The 18,360-nt window shown below is 39.6% G+C and overlaps 1 protein-coding gene across 5 annotated transcripts in view; it reads right to left on the reverse strand.

The window, feature by feature from the left end:
* Positions 1 to 5,799: 5,799 nt before the first annotated feature.
* Positions 5,800 to 18,360, reverse strand: part of SMIM14 (small integral membrane protein 14) — a 57,519-nt gene continuing 44,958 nt past the window's right edge. For all 5 annotated transcript variants that reach the window (XM_014261020.2, XM_014260990.2, XM_014261005.2 and 2 more), the window contains 3 exons: positions 18,157 to 18,205; positions 10,748 to 10,896; positions 5,800 to 9,896 (listed from right to left, as the gene is read on the reverse strand). In XM_014261020.2, coding sequence (XP_014116495.1) covers positions 9,864 to 9,896; positions 10,748 to 10,896; positions 18,157 to 18,205 — 231 coding nt within the window. In that variant the 3' untranslated portion in view covers positions 5,800 to 9,863. The remainder of the gene's footprint in view (positions 9,897 to 10,747; positions 10,897 to 18,156; positions 18,206 to 18,360) is intronic.

An 18,360-nucleotide genomic window follows, 5' to 3' on the forward strand; every position in this document is an offset into this window, starting at 1 on the left:
TTAGTATACCTCATCTGACTTTGGGAGTAGAAAGACTGTGAGAAATCTGATGTCTTTTCTTCTCCAGTACATTTAAGTTCACTTTCACTGCCTCTCTCCTAGAAACTGGGTTTGGGACTTTGCTCCAACTGCATTATTGTAGTGATCTAGACTTCAAACAGATTACAATTTCTAGCTTAAATGTTGCCAGACTAGGTGTATAATACGTGCATGTTCTTATCAAAACGACTAAAGGGTTACCTTGTTCTTATGTGGCATTTTCATCCATAGCTCTTAAAATATATTTTTAAAAATTGAATCATTATTTCTGTTTTATATTTTATCCTGTTATGACTTTGGAAGATCTGATCTTTCCCTAGAAGAATCTCTACCTATTTGAGTACATACTGTAATCACAGGTCCTTTAGAAATGCCTGTAAAATACGTGTGTTTCTACTGAAAGAGCCTACTGAGGTTTGCAGTCAGTGGAGGATCCTGGCAGATTCCGTGTGGTTAGCCAAAGAACCGCCTGGCAAAGGCACAGGGTTCACTGTGTTTATTCTGAAGTAAAAACAAGTCATACCTTTCCTCATTGCTTACTAGCACAGATGTTTTAAACACATCTGGGTTGTTGTTTTGTTTTGTTTTTTTCCCCCGGGGAAACCTAAGCAAAGCAAATAGAAGCTTAGGGAGTGACTCAGAAGTCAGTCTCACTTATACCATCCTCTTCAAACCTCCATCTATCTCTGTAGGTCTCAGAATATCTATGAATGTGTACATTTGTACTTCAAGAATGTTATCCGGTCCCTCTGTACCAGCCAAAATCACTTCAGGTCCTTTAAGCGGTCCCCTGAGGGTGTTGGTAAGTGTGCTTAGTGTGTGCCTGGCACACAAGGAGTGGATTTTCTAGAAACAGGAAGGGTACAGTGGTTGTGTGCAAGGCCAGGTGTGTGTGAGGGACTTCGCCTGCTGATCTATGTGTGGGTAGTTAGTAGTTCATTAGAGTCGGCTAATACCTCCCAGTTACTGAGTTTGCCAAGAAGGAGGGCAAGAGCTTCAGAGCCTTCCTTGGCTGGCGGGGTTCAGGCATACTTACCTCAAGAGAGTGCTGTGTCCTGAGAATTATAAGGAAATGTGGCTCTAACTCTCCACCTGCATCTATGCTGCTTGCCAAGGAGCTTCAAAAGGGATATTTTTTCTATCCGGTAATCATGGCCCATTCCTGGGAGGAGAAAGGTCTGGGTTGTAGTCTGTTATTTGAGAGCTATTTTAAATGTCTGAACAGCCCTTAGAACAGACAGTGGACCCTAGTCCCTTTTCTCGTAGCAAAGGACTTTCACTGATAATAGTCACATCCCTGCCTGGGATGTCGATCTTGCATTCTCTCTTGCAAACAACACAACATAACCTGAAATGCTGACTGCATGATCTTGGAGGTCTTTTCCAGCCTAAATGATTGTGTGAAAGGATGATGAGGGCTGCTTCTGTTTCCTTATAGCCTACACTGGTGGTGAGGGCACTGCGAGTAGATTAAAAAATGTAGGGCTCAAAGGCATTGCAATGAAAATGGCGTGCAGTTTGGGTCTCCCCTCTTCTTACAGAAAAAAAATCAGAATTACTGGATGGGATCTTCTTGGTTTTCCCATTCAGGCAGACCCATAATTTACCAGAATACAGAATTTTTTGCAACATCATGCAGAGGCAAGAAAGCTTAAGTAAGGCTGCCACACAGCAGATGAGGCTGGTCCACTGTTGGCCATTTTTTCAAGTTGTAAATTCTGATTTATTTTTCTGAAGGCTCCGTGTAGACTGTGAATACTTCTGCAGTGCAGGATAAGGAAACTAAATAATAGGAGGAATGGGATTTCAGGTGTATGTTTTTCTTTAGCATTGGCAATTGACTAGGTCAGGTGAATCCCTCTTCCACCATATTGGGGAGTGGGTTTGAGGACACACCCCTACCTCTTCAGAAACCACCAAGCCAAGAGCGATCTGAATGCCAAAGGTGGGTGGAGGGGCCACTTTTTACCTCCCATGTACAAGCTGTTCCACTATGCAAGGGGGAAATCAAGATTTATGAAGGATTTGGGGGATGAGGGGAAAGAGAGGGAAGACAAAGAGCAAGTGAGTGCATGATGGCAAAATCTCCTGGCTGGCATCCTGATATTGGAGGTCAGAGGAAAAGCCAGCAAAGAACCCTGGATATTAAAGAAATTTTGAATCCCAGCTGGTTACTGTTTAATGTCAGACTGATCGCAAACCAGATTTAGCTGATCATTAACTAAGGGCACCCGAGTTAGTGTAATTAGTTTCTAACACTAATACCTGACACAGATTCAACAGCCACCATTGTCTGTCAAACCTTTAACTTTTGACCAAGTACAGCTGGGAGGCAACCCCACCTGTAACTGAGAAATCTGATGTACTTGGCAATAGTCCCAGGCTGAGGCACAAAAGTGCCTGGAAGACCAGTTGGGTCAGTATTTGAATCCATGCTTTGTATTTTACAGCATTAAGAGACGCAGCTAAAGAGATTATTCAGTATGTATGGGACTGGGCATGCATGTTGAAAAGGCTCCAATAGCTACATAAAGCAGTCATATGCCATTTTTGAACACAGGCAGATGAGAACCTGAGCTTTACGTGTGCTCAGAGCCAACACTGTCTTGCTACAAGACGCATTTTCTGCCTGGCACATCCTTATTTACACTGTCACCTCGACCTCTCGTATTCACCAGAACTTTGACATTGCTAAACAGTCTGACAGTTTGTCCAAACATCTTATGCTTAATCTAATATGGTATTTTCTTTCCTGGTGACAACCAGCCTCTTAAACTGCAGTTATTGGTAAAATTTGTTGCAAAATGCAGTGAACTTCTGTTCAGGTCAACATGCCTGTTTGCATGGGGCATGGAGTATCTGGACAATCACTTCATCAGGTCTCATGTACAATATTGCCACATAAATAAAACTCCAAAGCCATGCAGGACTAAAACTTTTGAAAGTTCGAGGAAGGGCGCCCTGAGAACTCTGATGAAAATAACCTGTCAAACCCCCTTCTTTAAGTTACTGCACAACAATGTTTTGTTTCCCAGTACATTATCTTCCTCTAATTACATTATTTCAAGCTCTCAGTATACACAGGAATTATTCACGCTTCCTTCCAGGCATGATTACATTTGGTGGCCTAGCTATTGTTTTGTGCCTCTTTTTTTTCATTCCCTTCTGATGTTTTTCTGGAAACCATATACTTCATACCAGACATCAAAGCTGTTCCTCCAGAAGCAGTGCTGTGGGCAGCAGCATTGCTTTTCTGAACACGGGGTACACTGCAGCTCCCACCAGGAGAGCCATTTCAGGCTAACAGCCATCTCAACCAAACAGTAAGGAAATACTAAATGCTAAAATTAATGCAATGGAAGCAAGAGCAGCCAGATAAGGCACTGCTTTTCATCACTGCCCCACTGGAGAGAAATCGTCTTGTAGCATCCCCATTTTAAAGGGTTTTACTCAGCTGAGCTGTCCCACTGCAATAACAGTTGTTTGCATAAAATAAGGTGAAGATTTGATCCACCCTCACAGTACAGCTAAAAGCTAATTTGGCTTAATCTCTTTCCCCTTACATACTGAAGCTCAACACAAGCATACAGGAGGAGGGAGTGCCAGAGACAAGATGCATTTGTGATTCAAATTGCAAGCTAATATTTGATGAAGGGGGGATGATTATTTGGATTTTCTATTTCAAACAAGACTGCATGAAATCACTAAGGGAGTTGAAAAAACCACAATTTTTACTTATCATCACAAGAAAGCAGATTTTGATGCATTACATACAGTGTTTGGTGTAGTGCCAGTCCCATGGAGGCTTCTTTGGGTTGTTTTCTTGCTAATCATTTCAAATTCTGCCTTAAAATGAACAGCTTTTTAAAGATTTGCTTTTTATATCAAACCAGTGGCTGTGACCTTCAGAATGTGGTAAAGTGGTAGGGTTTTTCACTGGTCTGATAAAGGAAATGTATTTTCTCATCTCTAGGCTCTTTTTTTACATTTTAAGGATAGATTTACAGCAGAAGAAATTTATTTGAAACTAATTATAAGTCTGAAAACTACACAGTCACAAAAATTACTCCTTTTTTCATCAGTTATAGCTGGGAAGAGGTAACAACAAAGCCAATAAATGCAAAGGACTTTTTTCTTAAACCTTGCTACGCGTAATCCTTGATTATAAATTATTGCTATAGTTTCAATAAGTATTTTACAATAACACTTTCCATAAAAGCAAGAATGAAATCTTTAAAAAGCTGTATATATATGGTGAATTAATATGTATTGCCAAATATTGGGGCACATTTGTTTCAGACACCCCCTCTGGCCAATGCTCTGACCTGCAGATGTTAAAAAGGTAATGTGGAAGCCAGATCCTACTAGCTATTACATTTATCTACGAAGTGTCTGCTATGGGAGTTGGCAATTTTGATACAAGTGTTCAGTTCCTTTTTTTTAAATGAAAGCACAAATCTTCAGCTGATATTGCCTAGAAGCTGGTAAGAGTTGTGTTGTTTCACAAGTGAGGATTTGGTTTAGCATGGAATATTCTGCATCTTCCTCTACCCCAAGGTCCAGATCTTTGCAGTGAATGGCAGTGTAGGCAGTTGGCTGGTACTGAATAAATAAAGGAGAAGAGGATGTGTGTAGTCTATTTTTGCAAGGAATCCATTTAATAGACTATTTTGCTACAACGATTTGGTGTATTTTTCCCAAATATTCTAAATAGCGTAATTTTTTTTTAGGCTTTAGGGTAGAGTAATTTCAAATTACCTGGTGATCTTCAACAGCTAGGCCTTGTACAGACCCATTCAACAATATGAATTTAGATTTGTGGCAATTTCCTTTCTGCATCACTTTTGTCAATAGGCATATGCATCCTTGGCAAACATTTTAACAAGTGTACTTAAAAGTTTAGCTTTAGTTTTAGGGGCTATTTAAAATCTCATGTTTGATTAAAAAGGTAAATTTTGATGAGCAGACAGTAATGATATCTGATTAAGATCTTGTACTTTCTAGATTGACTCAAATGCCTAAAACATTTTTTACTTATTGTTGTTATTATTACTCTGGTTTTGTTTCTGATTCTTTGGTATTTATTATCACTATCTCTGGATGGCTGTATATTATTTTAAACCCTAATGCTCTTCTGGTTTTCCTTTTCTTCCTCACATTAACACAGGAGTCCCTAATGAGGGATCTGAGTTGCTGTGAGTTGAGGCAGTGCTCAGAATTTTGTGCTCTGCTTCCAGAGAAGAGTGCTGCACTTCATGGGAACAGTGAGGAAGCAGCAGGTCTCTCCTACTCCTACACACTTAGAGCCATTGCAGCATCTTCCTTCCTCAGAGAAGCTCTGGGTGCAACACTGCCAAGATCTAGAACTAGAAAATAGATTGCAAATCCCAAAGTAGTAGGATTTGATCTGAAAACAAAGCAACACAATCAGCATATTTGTCAGTATTTTTCTTACTGTATTATTTCTAACTTTCTACATTGCTTAACTACTTCAAAGAGCAAAAGGCAGAGGCATCCATGTTGGTCATCAAAGTATCTTAAACTTGGAAACTGCTTTTCATTTGTTGTCTTGCTTGAGATACATACAGTAGACAAGAGTCCATTAGAAAAGTTAGAATTTTAGAGCGTTTTAGAAGTTACACAGGTGACACACTATTTTTACTGATTCTTATTTTTAGAGGATTTCAAATTACCTTAAAAATTGATAGGATGGTGCAGTCCTGTATCCTATATAAAAACTGAAAGACAAAGACAAAAGTGTACTAATGATTGCTATTTATTTTGTTAAGTCAATAAAAAGTGCATAGTACAAGCCCTTTATCCCAATCCAAGTACTCAGTAAAAGATTACTAAGAAACTGCAAATGGCACAGATGATTTTTTGTTTGGCATAATTCAGATATTTGAAACCACCAATTTACATTAAGTACATGACATCATCACTCTTCCTTTTTCAACCGTATTACAAGGCTAAGTGATCTGCAGGCAGTGCATGAATACACATATGATTTCTCATTTTAGAGTATAGTAATTGTGTTAAGCAGACTCTAAAAATACTATTGTTTTAACAAAGTTAAGGTATAATTGTAAATTTCTCTCCATATTTCCCAAGTTGCTACAACTTGCATCTCTTACTAACCAAGCTTAAATCCATCATTACAGAACTGATCATATCCTAGAGCTTTGCATACCACTAATCTCTTCCACACTTCCCAGAATTTACCATAAACATCTGTAACCATGATACAATTATTTAATCACAAATTACATCACTAAAGGCCAGATTTCTGCCACCCTTACTAAAGCTGCTACTAGTACATTATCTCAGAGTAGTTCCACAAACTTCAGTGCAACTACTTGATGAGTAAGGCACTACTTAACACAAATAAGAGTGGCAAAATACAGTCCTATGGTTAGTTACTTTTATTTTAATTAAGAGTGCTGATCTGAAATTTATATCTTGGAGAGAGTATCTGAATTTAAAAGGCAGAGATTTTGATGTGGGATAGTGGCCTGGCTCTTTAGTAAAACATTTTACAATAAAATATTTCCAATTTTTTTTTCTTTTACATAGAAAATTTAAAATAGCAATTTACATGAGGAAAGCATACATGTATAAAATCATTGGGACAATTAAAGGAATTTCAAGCAAAGACATTTCATTTAAAGGTAAACCACAACATTCCTCTGAACAAAAAGTTCATTTGCCAAGACTCTTAGAGCTGGGTGCATGTGGTAAGGTTTATAAATACATAAACAGACATTTAAGTGAGACTGATCCTCACAAGTGAGGACCATCTCCTATAAATCTCACCAACTCCCAACAGGATGAGGAGCAGTGCTCTCTCTGAATATAAGCCTGTTTCAGTTGACTTTTTAATCAATTGGAAGCTTGTTTTATGCTTCCAGTAGTGAAGAATTGTGGCCAAAAATCCTTAGAGAAAAAAGGTCAGTGTGGAAGATTATATGTTTCCTTGTGGGCTCAACAAAATGATGCTGTATTACCTGTTCTGAACAGTATCCCAAACATAAATGTACATGGAAGGCAAAAAGCAAGCACAGGCAGAGTGCTTATCCCAGTGACAGCTTTACACAGTGTTTATGGCCTGTATATTATTAGACATAATGGGACAAATTCTCTTAGCTTCTCCCCAGCAGTTTCACTGCTTTACATGGCACTGCACTGATGTCGCTGAGAGCACCTGGCCCGATAATGTTATTTCTTAATTTTTTTTAAACATGATCCTATGCTTAGGAGCACACTATTCCACAGAAATTCAAAGGTCAATTACATCAAATTACAGAAACCCTTCTTCAGATCTACACTGTACCTTTATAAGTAGGCTTAGCTTGCTCATCATTTACCCTGAAGAGAAAAAATCCTGTCTTGGTCAACCAAGGGATCTGATGTGAGATTTTTGTTAGAGCCCTGTTGGGGGTTAGGTTTCTTCCCTTTTGTTCCTTTTTACTTATAGAATTTTTGCCCATAAGTTGCTAGGAAACACTAACAACTGGATACTTAAGAAATACAAAAAGTGGCCAAGCTCAGGGGAGGAGGGCACACTCTTCTCTGTCTCTCTATAGGCTTCAGATGGGCTGCCGGCGGAACCCAGCCCAGAGCTGCTTCTTCTGCCGTGGGGTGAGCCTCTGCTCGTGAGGGCAGCCACTGAACTGAGACCTTATTAACACCTACCTCACTAAAAGAGGGACTTTTCACCATCTGCTCGGCTGCCCGGGATCCTGAGCTCGCCTCTCCCTGCCCTGCTGGGAGCCGGGATGCCGCTGCCTCGCCCCCGCCGCATCTTCGGCGCTGCTCCGAGCTTTCGCTGCACTGTAGCCCCGCACGCCCTGCCTGCCGAGACACCTTGCCGGCCCTGCCTGCTGCTCCCGAGAGTCCTGCAGGGGCCCGGGATCTATGTCCCAGGGGGGTTTGTGCAGCAAAGCCTCTCTCCCATCCCTTCCCGTCCCGTCCGAGCCGCCATTACCGCGTTTGGCCCGAGACCGCGCCACAGCGCCCCCTGCCGGCGCGGGGGAATCCCCGCCCCTGCCCTGTCCGGCCGGGAGCCACCAGCGCCCCTGCCGGCCGTGCCCGGAACTGCACGAGGGGAAATGCCTGCGGCCGGGAAGGGTCACCGGGTCCTGTTCTATTTGGGGCTAATGCCAGAGCTGTTGTTGCTGTTTGTTTGCTTTATTGCGCATACTAGTAAAGATCTGTTATTCCTATTCCCATATCTTTGCCTGAGAGCCCCTTAATATCAAAATCATAATAATTTGGAGGGAAGGGGTTTACATTTTCCATTCCAAGGGAGTCTTCTGCCTTAGCAGATACCTGTCTTTCTAACCAAGACAAGCCCATTAATACAAATCTTTTTGAACTTTAACAATTGGTTCCTTCAGCTCCATAAATGAAATCCTCATGAAATAAAGGTTTGTAGACTAAGGTTTAGAATTCCTGTATGTCTGTTCTACTGACCTTTAAGGAAAGAAGTTTTATGTTGGTAACATAAAAATGTTCTTTACGTTATTCTGATCAATTTTTCAAATTGAACAAGAAAAATATACAGTGTTGCTTTTCTGTACATCTTTAAAATGTTCTTAAATAAATGTACATAAAAAAAGTAATTCCCATTTGCCATAATGGGAGATGTGCACAGGTGTGTGCACAGCCACACATACACGCATTTGAACATACACGCAGACACACAAATATTAGAGGGAAGAGACATGTCATATGTAGTCACCTGCAAGTTTGTTATTCTACAATTACTAGTAGGTAAGGATGAAATGTTAAGAATTGCTGTGAAAAAACCAGTACATGTTGTATACCAAAAGTTGGTAACTGTGATAACTTCTTGGTCTGATTTAATCCTGTCCAATACACATTACATCATGGCTGAAAACTTCTTAAGGTACCAATTATGAAAAGACTATGCCAGAACAGAAAATTTTACCAGGTTCTTCTTACTAAATTTATCATTGGATTAAATGATAAATTTAATTATTAACACAACTGGGTTTAGAGTATGTTTTTTTGACAATGTATTGAATAAGACATACAATTTATTAATGAAAATGGCTAAATTAACTTTTTTGGTGATATAATCTTTTGTGTAAAGTTCCAAATATATAGATCAAAGCTCTGACAGTGGCAATCATCACATTCACTTACATATGTGTGCGTGCGCGCGCACACACACACACACACACACACACACACACACACACACAGAGAGTATAATTCTGGTGGACAATCCATGCTTTTGCCAGCAATCCTGGAAACTGTGTTAGTGGTCCAAAGACCAGAAGAAAAGCTGCTCTGAAACCAGGGCAAATATAAAACAATTTCTATTTTTCAGGACATAACTACGTAATTCCAACCACAATATAACTCTCAAAAGCATACTAGAGAAGTAGTATGAATTAATCTGAAGAAAGGTCAGTAACCTTTCATTCTTATAGATGGACTGGGATTTTCTTTTTCGTTCAATGCTTATCAGAAATCATGGCAAAGAAATTAGGATCACTGTAATAGAAAGAGACTGAGTGGAATGTCCACAGTAACAGTAACAACCAAAAAACCCCTGCAATGCCTTACCATTATTCAAATTACAATCTTATAGGAATTGTAATAACATACAAAGCGAAAATTAACTTAAAATTGAAGTCACTAAAAGCAGTTCATGAAGATTACTGCTGATTGGTAACTCTGCTCTATATAAATGAGAAAAGGAAACCATATTGAGTGCGGTTTAGGAGTAATCTGGTCACTTCGTTCATTTGGTCGTGCAAGGTTTTAGCTGCTGAACTTTTCCAATACTGAATGCTCTAGTCCACTGGTGGGGCTGGTGGTTCTTGTCCCTTGGGAGAAGAACAGAGGAAAGGAAGAAAAAAGCAGGTACAGAATTAGAAACAGTGCTTCACATAGGAGGATTTAGCAGTAGAACAACTCAGAAGTGTTGCATTATGTTTTCTTTCATGTTTTTTCAATATCTCTTAAATTAATTAAGAGCAAATGAGCATTAAAAAACTTTACTTTTCCCTGTATTAACTGAGATTTTTTCATGACCCCACATCTAGGACAAAGATCACCCTTCTCAAAGTATCATGCTGTAATTTTGTTTAAAGCTGTGCTTGACCCCTTTTACCTAAGAAGGTAGGAGGCAGTTTCAACCAGGGACAGACAGTGTCCAGAGGACACGGCACCTGTTCCATTCCACAGCAGGCCTTACACTTAGCCTTCATGATTCCTTTCACTTTGGTTCAACTAATTTTAATTTTTAATGGAGTTCCAAGAAAATAGAGGGGGAATGTTACCGCTGAAGATGAATAGATAACGCGGACACAGGTCGAGGTGTGGTGAAGGAAAGTGCAGAGTTTATTTTTCCTCCCAGGATTTATAGGCTTCTTACCATGGCCAGGGATAGGATGGTCAGGATAACACTTTCTCACTGCACTGGCCATGAGAGATGCCCATCAGAAGACAGAAAGTGTAACAGAAAGAATGTACACATATCTATGTTTACAGTTACTCTCCTGGGAAAGTCCTTAGAAAACTATGTTAGCAAGCTCAGAAGCTGAGTTTTCAGGGTGACAGGGGAAAAATGGGGAAAAAAATTGCTTGGAAACAGTGTGTATGATGTATAAAATCGCATAAAATAGATTTAAGCTATTATAGAATCTCTCTGCAGGGCACTTGAAGATGCACTTACATTGTGTTGGCTGGTTGCCTTTCCGGCTGTGTTTGATCGTCTTAGATTACTAGGTCTCAGTAAGAACAAGACAAGTGCAATCACAACCCAGGCCATCATTATCATGGCAAAGCTGATGCCATTGTCACCGGAGGAGTTTGGTCCTGGCACTACAGAGGAAGAAAATTCAAGTTATAACAGAGTAACAGCACAGTTCTTTTCCCCAAGTGAAAACAAACATGCAATCTCATAAAAAAATCCCTGAAATATTTTTTAGCGGAGTGTTCTGATTAGTCCCTCATTTTGGCTTTGAGATAGTATTACTGTTTTTTTTTTAAATCACATTTCTTATCCATTTGAAAAGAGAATTATCTATTTCATAACATTTCACTGGTATTCTCAGAACTATCATGAATATTTCTTAGTTCATGTTAAATCCTAGTGAACTGGAGATGACAAACACACTCTTCACATTTAAGGAATTAAACTTGATTTTTAAGAAATCAAACTTGATGCAAAATATACTTATGTAGGAAAATCGCCCATATGCATGTTGAACTTTGTTTTTTTGCCTCAAACAAATAAAACAGTAAGACTAAAGTGGTAAAAGTTTAGGCTCCATTGTTAGGCCCCACACAGAGAACATGTTAATTCTAGCAAGAAGGGAGCAAACTATTGGTAATAAATTTCTTGACTCCAAGTTATTTCTTGAGAGTTTGTTTGAAGATGTTTCAATGTCAATACGCCAGATCTCCAAGTCTGATCATCCAGATCATGTGGTATTTCTGCCAGCAACATATCTGGCAGGAGGGGAAAAAATGCCGCAGAGATATATTCCAAAGTGAAGCCTGGGAACGCAATACAAAAATTTTACATAAAATTTCCATACAGAATTCCTGAAACATCAACACATGGAAGTAAATTTAAGAAAAGGCTGGAAACAGCTGGTTTATGTGTTTAGATCAAGAAACTCTTGAAAATACCTGCACATTTTAAAACAACTTTTCTCCTCTGAAACATAACTTCAAGTAATCAAATAGTAACTAATCTTGTCAGCTGAAGTGTAAACCCATGTATTGCAAATTACCTACAGTACTTAACATGAATCCATTTATCATAGTATTAAAGGCCTAACATCTTCATTAATGATCTAGATTATCAATTGATACAGAGGAATTAGTTCAAAGCTATAATGATTAACCTTCAGAAAGAGAAGAGCTCTATTTTATTCAAGATGAAAATTTTAACATTCAGAAAACTCCACAGAGTTACTTGTATCTGTCATAATTTCAAGTTGTCTTATGTGTATCACCTGATCATGGAGTCAAGTCTGGATTCAGTATTGATTGGATTGTTCTTATTTAACATTTACTTGATAACTTACACCCTGCTGGAATAATTTCCTTGAAGGTTAATGCTGATACCAAAGAACCACCCCCATCAATGTCATCCTGGGTAGCATTGCTAACAGAGGCTCTTCCATGGAAAGGATTTGTTCATAACACAGCAGAGGGGCCCTGCAGGGAAGCTTACACCTATGCCATTCTCCACACTGCTGCTCTGGGAATTAGCCTTCATGAGTTAGGGCTGTTGGACTGATGTCCTTTACTGACATCACATGCACTCAAAAATGTCAAATAAGAAAAAAAACCTATGCATTATAGAAGTTCATGCTACTCACAGCACGAACACCACCATTTACATGTATGAGCAAATGAAACTGCCTTAGCCTTTTAAATGTCCAAAACAGAGACATTTCAAAACTCAAGAAATTGCAAATGTAGAGGAATATTATGATTAATATGCAATTACAAGTGAGAATTCTTTTGAAAATCTGAGTGAACAAAGGGCTTTATATATGAGGAGGCGGCATAGTGCACAGAAAATAAATAAGAATGCTGCAGCCTTTATTGATTTTGGAAGCATATGGAATTGGGAAGGTAAGAGTTTAGGCCTTCAGTTTTGTTGACAAAAATATTATTATTATCAGCAGCATACGTCAATATTGTAAACCTTTGAAAATCTTTGCTTTATTTTGGGGCTTCCAGACAACATTAATAGCCATTCTGAGACTACCTTCAGCAACAAGAAGGCCTTAGGTACCTGCTTTGGCAAATATTTCTGGCAGAAGACTGAAAATGTACATGACTTGTTAGTCAGGATTCCCCTTACAATGCAGATAAATGGACTAGTCTGACTGCCTTCTAGAATTTTTCCTTAACATTAGTGCACCTAGAGTCTGTGGTGGTTAGGCAAAAGTTGGGGTAAGCAAATGATGCCAGATCAGGTCATGCTACAGGTGAGGGAAGGGAGCATAAGGGACCACAGAGGGAAACCACAGGCATTCCTTGCAAGACGCAGTTTCTTCCAGCCTGTGTGGTAATACAATTCAGATGGAACCAAATGTGCTGAAACATGTTCTGAACTAACTGGCCCTTCACTACCTACTCAAGGCATGCCAGACACTAAAACAGACACAATGTTTATACTTTCCAAGAACCGTTAAACCCACATCTCTCACAAATAACCCTGTGCTTTAGTAAGGATGTGAGATATTTCAGATTCTGTTATTTTAATCTCTTATGGGGAAGAGGATAAGCAAAATGTCACATAGCTGGGGTTGAATCCAGCTTTTCAAAGCTTTGCATCACAAATCAAGAGAACAGACAGGAAACTATTTCAGCTACCAGAAGCAGTAATACATAGGAGACAACAATCTTGCTACAAAGACCTCCATCCCTGAGATCATCCACAAAATAATAAAATAAAACCAGCTTATGGATAAAGAACAGTTGAGTGAAGGTGCAAACAAGCACCATGGAATTCATGGTGATGAGCAGAAGAAAAAAAAAAAAGTCCTGTTACTAAGAGTTTGCAGTCACCGTGCCTTTATCTGTAGCCAGTATTTTTTTGCAACTAATTTACAAGTGATGTTTTGATTCCTTGAAGAATAAAAGTTATCCTCTAAGAGTACCTGTGAATGGTATTTTCTAATATTTTCAGATGGATAGAAGATTGTCCTGGTCTGAGATAAATGTTCCTGCCACCACCCATTTTGATGGATGGATCTGGTTATTAATCTCCAATGCTCCAGAGACACCAATTAGAACAGAATTTAACAGTACATATTCCCATGTCACTGAGAGACATGTCACATAGTCTCTAACCTACCTTTTCACGCAACACTGAATCCAGCCCAAGGTCTTTATTTTCAGAGTATCTGGTCCCCTGGGTTTGGCTTACATATATACCCATACACTTCTGAATGATGCCTGTGAGCAGTTCTGACCCTGTGGTTACCTGGAATATTTTTTTATTTATTTTTTTTTTACAGTATGGCTGAATTATCTCTCTGCAGGAGAAAGCTTAATGAGGAGCTGGTCTGAGATTGTGAGATTAACTCCCACAGGAGTTAGAGACTATGGTGAATCCTATCTGTTGCTCCATGTATGAGATACAGTTTTTGGACTTGCTTTTTCCTACAGAAGCATAGACTAGGCCACACAAACTAGTCTTCTCTCAGAAAGGAAGGGGAAGTAGAAAAAAAAATTTTCGTGACAGATGTTTGCAGATTTGAGGTTCTAGAAGGCAGTAAAAGCTATTAAAATTATGAATTTTGTAAAAACAATTTTAAAGATTAAAGGTCAACCAATTCCTGATTGTGCAACTGACATCTCAAGAATACAATATTAAGACTACTAAGTGCCCATGTAAAATACCCTTACATTAATTTAGTTCTCTTAAACTGCAATTTTGCCTTCAGAGTGAGGTTGTACTCTCTCTAAAGAAAGAGGAGAAATTTAATTTCTTTTACTGTAAAAGTGTATGTGGTGCTTTTTGTCTGCCCTCTCATGGTAGAAGTATCTTCTTTTGGAGTACAAACAGATTGACCCTGGTAAAAACTGTTAAACATCTGCATGCAGGAAGGCAAAAGCATGCTCTCTGACTTAAGTCTTCTTTTCATGGTGCTTTAAGCCTTGCTTCTTGTTCTGTGAAGGAAAGGTACAAAACTGTATGAAGAGAGGGATTTTAGAAGTGAATCATCAGGGATGACAAAGAGCCTGTGGGACCTTCAGCAGATAACGCCTGCAAGCTGCACGGATAAGGAACCCAAAGAAAGCCAAAATGGATTTGAGCAGAGGAAGGGAATTCCCAGAAAAGGGAGGGAAGAGCTGGCAGACATTTCAAGTTAGGTTAGGCTGCTATGGCTGCCTTAGCTGAATACAAATCACGATGAATCACAGATATATATTCATTTTAAATTGCATAAAAATTTGCAAGTAGAGTAGGCAACATTTGAGAAAGTAATCTCTGACCACGTTACAACCTAGCAGAGCACTGAGAATAGTGCTGAAAATATGAATGTGGTAAATTGAGGTCACAACATCTGGGAATTGCTAGAACACAGAGAAAACTCAGGCAGTAGTACCTCATTTCCTTTGACACAGAAGGCTGACTGTGAAGGGCCATGAGCCACCAGAGCAGATCAGTACCAGCTGGGATCCTCCCTAGGCTGGATGAACCGCTGATGTTGCAACTGCCACACATCAGAGAACCTCCGTGCTCCACTTGCATTAGACAGAATTCAGAAAAGAATTATCGCTTATTCATCATTTCAAGGGAAACTCTAAGATCTTCCGAGTTGCTGAGGAATAACAATCTCAACAGAACATTAAATGTGTTGCCTATTCAAAACTTAGAGCCTTTTCTTTTCTGCAAGGCACCCACTGAAATGGAGGGAACAGTCATCAGACTCTGACACATGCTTTAATGTCACAGCAGATATTCTCATGGAGAACCAGCAGATGAAGAGCTATCAAGCAGAGTGCCCAAATGTTTATTGAATTGATGCTCGTACCTTCCTCTGCCCAAATCCAAAAACACTGGTCCTGACCATGGCAGAAAATTCTTCAGGGAAGTCACTATGACATAATGGTGCCAATAACTGTAAGTAAGAATTTATAGATAATAACACAAAAAACTGAATGAGGGAGACCTGGTACTACTGCCTTGATATGGCTCAAAAAAACAAAACAAAAAAAAGAGCCGAAATCAAGGGTTGAAAAAACAAAGCATGCTCAGGAAGAATCAACAGAGCGTGTTTCTGAAAATTTACAGCTGGTAGCAGCAGCACAACACATGATGCTGCTGTAACATTGGCTGAACCCCAGCCCTGATGTCTCTCAAAACAAAACCATACACATCTCATCAGTTATTCCACAACCTTGCAACTTAAGAATCTGTGTGTGACAACATTCCCAGCTGTGCTTCCAGAAGGAAGACCAAATTCCAAAAATGAGTGAATTGGTGAGAGTGAAACAAACTTGTTCATACAAAGATTCTGAAACGAGGAGTCAAAGTCAGCAAGTAACAGGAAATAGAGCTGTGAGACCTAGGGAAGAGAAGACTCACCTCAAACGTAAGCTCAACACTGTACAGCTCATAAAAACAGTATGAAGCAATGGACAAAAGACTGGCCCAGAATTATTTTAATATGTTTTTGAAAACATCTCTAGAAGCTTCTTCAGGCTCAATCTGTTTGTTTTTGCCTTTGACTCCCGGCATCTTACAGACTGGCACAAGCACAGCATTACAGAAGCACCACAAAATAATGTGGCAAATACGCAGGGCCGTATCATTGCATCAGCAGAAAAATACCTTTGCCAGAACTACATTTAAGGCAGTATAATAACATAGGAAAATATTTACTCTGTAATTTTTGCTTTGGTTTTTGAAACAAACCACTGGTTTGGAACAATTACTGCCAAATTGCCTGCATCTGCCCAGTCAGTTATTGCAAGAATCTCAGAATGGAAAGCTATTTGTTGCAAACCATTCAAATCCTCACTGTACTACAGCTTGGTAACATTAAAGCTATCCCACAAGCTTTGTGCCCACACATATCAGAACTTACTCATTTACATAGTCTTTAGCCTAAAAGCTTCATAAATAGTGATGGCCCAAGACTCCCAAGGCAAGACTGAGAATGACCTACCATGGCTTGGTTTTGACAGTGGACTAAAGCTCAGAAAGCTCCACACCCTGCCTGTGCCTCCTTCTAATATAGAAAATATTCTATCTCCCATCATCTGCCTCTTTCTCTCTCCTACATGCCTGTGATTAGAAAATCTACATAGAAGTCTAAGGTGTGGGAGACTAAAAAGTCTGCCTCTTGGACAGGTGTATTTGGAAGAGGAGTGATGGAAGTCACAGACAGTGTAACTTGTAAAGCCCATAAAAGAAGAGTAAACCAGCAGCACTGTACAGCACATGTGCACCACACCATCTTTTCCTCAGGGGTTATGTGGGACAGCTCAGTTTTTCCCCTTCATGCATGGCACTGAATCTGGGACTGTTTCATAGTGGCAGAGCCCAGTGCAACTCTGAGCTGGATGCCCATCTCTAAACAGGTTTTACAGGGAAGTGAAGAGGTAGGAACATAAGGGTGAATGAAGGCATGCACTCTCTCCAAGATGCTGGAAACCTTGCCTGCACTGCTCCTAGACCTGTAAAAGATACAGGCACAAGCAGGTCTTGCTTATAAGAATACTGCTCAGGTAATTGCTGCTCCCTTAAAGCATTACAGCAGTCCTGATGCAAGCTGAGTGAGTTTACACGCTGAATTGGTAAAGTTGATAAAGGAAAAACAGATCCACTTCACTTTTACTTATGAACATTTGACAACATTCCCTCTAGCTCACAGAAATTGTATCAGGGAGTGTCTCAACGCCTCAGGGCATGCTTACGTTACTGCATAACTTCCCCTCAGCTATGCTTCACTGATGATTCTGGTAATGTTTGACTGACCTAGTACACTGTTTGGGAGAGGTTTTTTGATGCATTTCACAATGAATTCCAAGGAAGTGTACAGATCAGTGCTCTGCTTCATTAACTACACAGGCACCAAATCAACAGAGATGCAGTCATGGTGTATGTCAGCTTATGAGTCAGAGCTTCCTCTTCCTCACAGTGCAGTAGAGGGATCACAGTACTGACAGTACATCACCCAGCCTCAGCTGTGAACACGTCTGTGTCTGTGTGTATCTTGTGCTCAGTATCTAGTCTTCACTGGTTAGGTTGCTCTGAATCTGAGGAGGACAAATAAAGCACCTTTCCAAATTTTCCCCTCAAATCATCATACTTGGAGGCTAACAATAAGATTCAGTAATACTTGGGGCCTGATTAATGGTTATGCTGTTTTATTGGTACCTTCAGGCTTCTCATCAATGTTGCTTCTAATGTACAAATGCTCATCAGATTCTCAGAAACTACCTCCCCAGCATATCAATTTTATTACTGTAGTATTTGATTTAATGTAATATGTTCCTATAACATTAAATCAACTGCTGCATTTTAAAGAACAGTCAGACTGTGTTTTAATTACTGCTGTTCATTTTAGTTCCATGAACCTGATATGAACAGTTACTCACATTCCTGAAGGCATTCTGTGTCTGTGCAGTACGACTGGGATTGTCTCAGCTGAAACAGAGAAAAAGAAAAGCGTGACACTTAACAATATGTCTCGGCTGGCTTTTACTGAAATCAGGATTTAACATATTGTCAGAGTAAAGTTCAAGTATAACTGATTCTTTACTGGATCACACTTGGCTTATGGTATGTCAATAATCCCAGGA

This window comes from Pseudopodoces humilis, chromosome 6, assembly GCF_049639895.1.
Source record: "Pseudopodoces humilis isolate 2021_Gansu_Grassland_sample_001 chromosome 6, ASM4963989v1, whole genome shotgun sequence".
Classification (NCBI taxonomy): Eukaryota; Metazoa; Chordata; class Aves; order Passeriformes; family Paridae; genus Pseudopodoces; species Pseudopodoces humilis.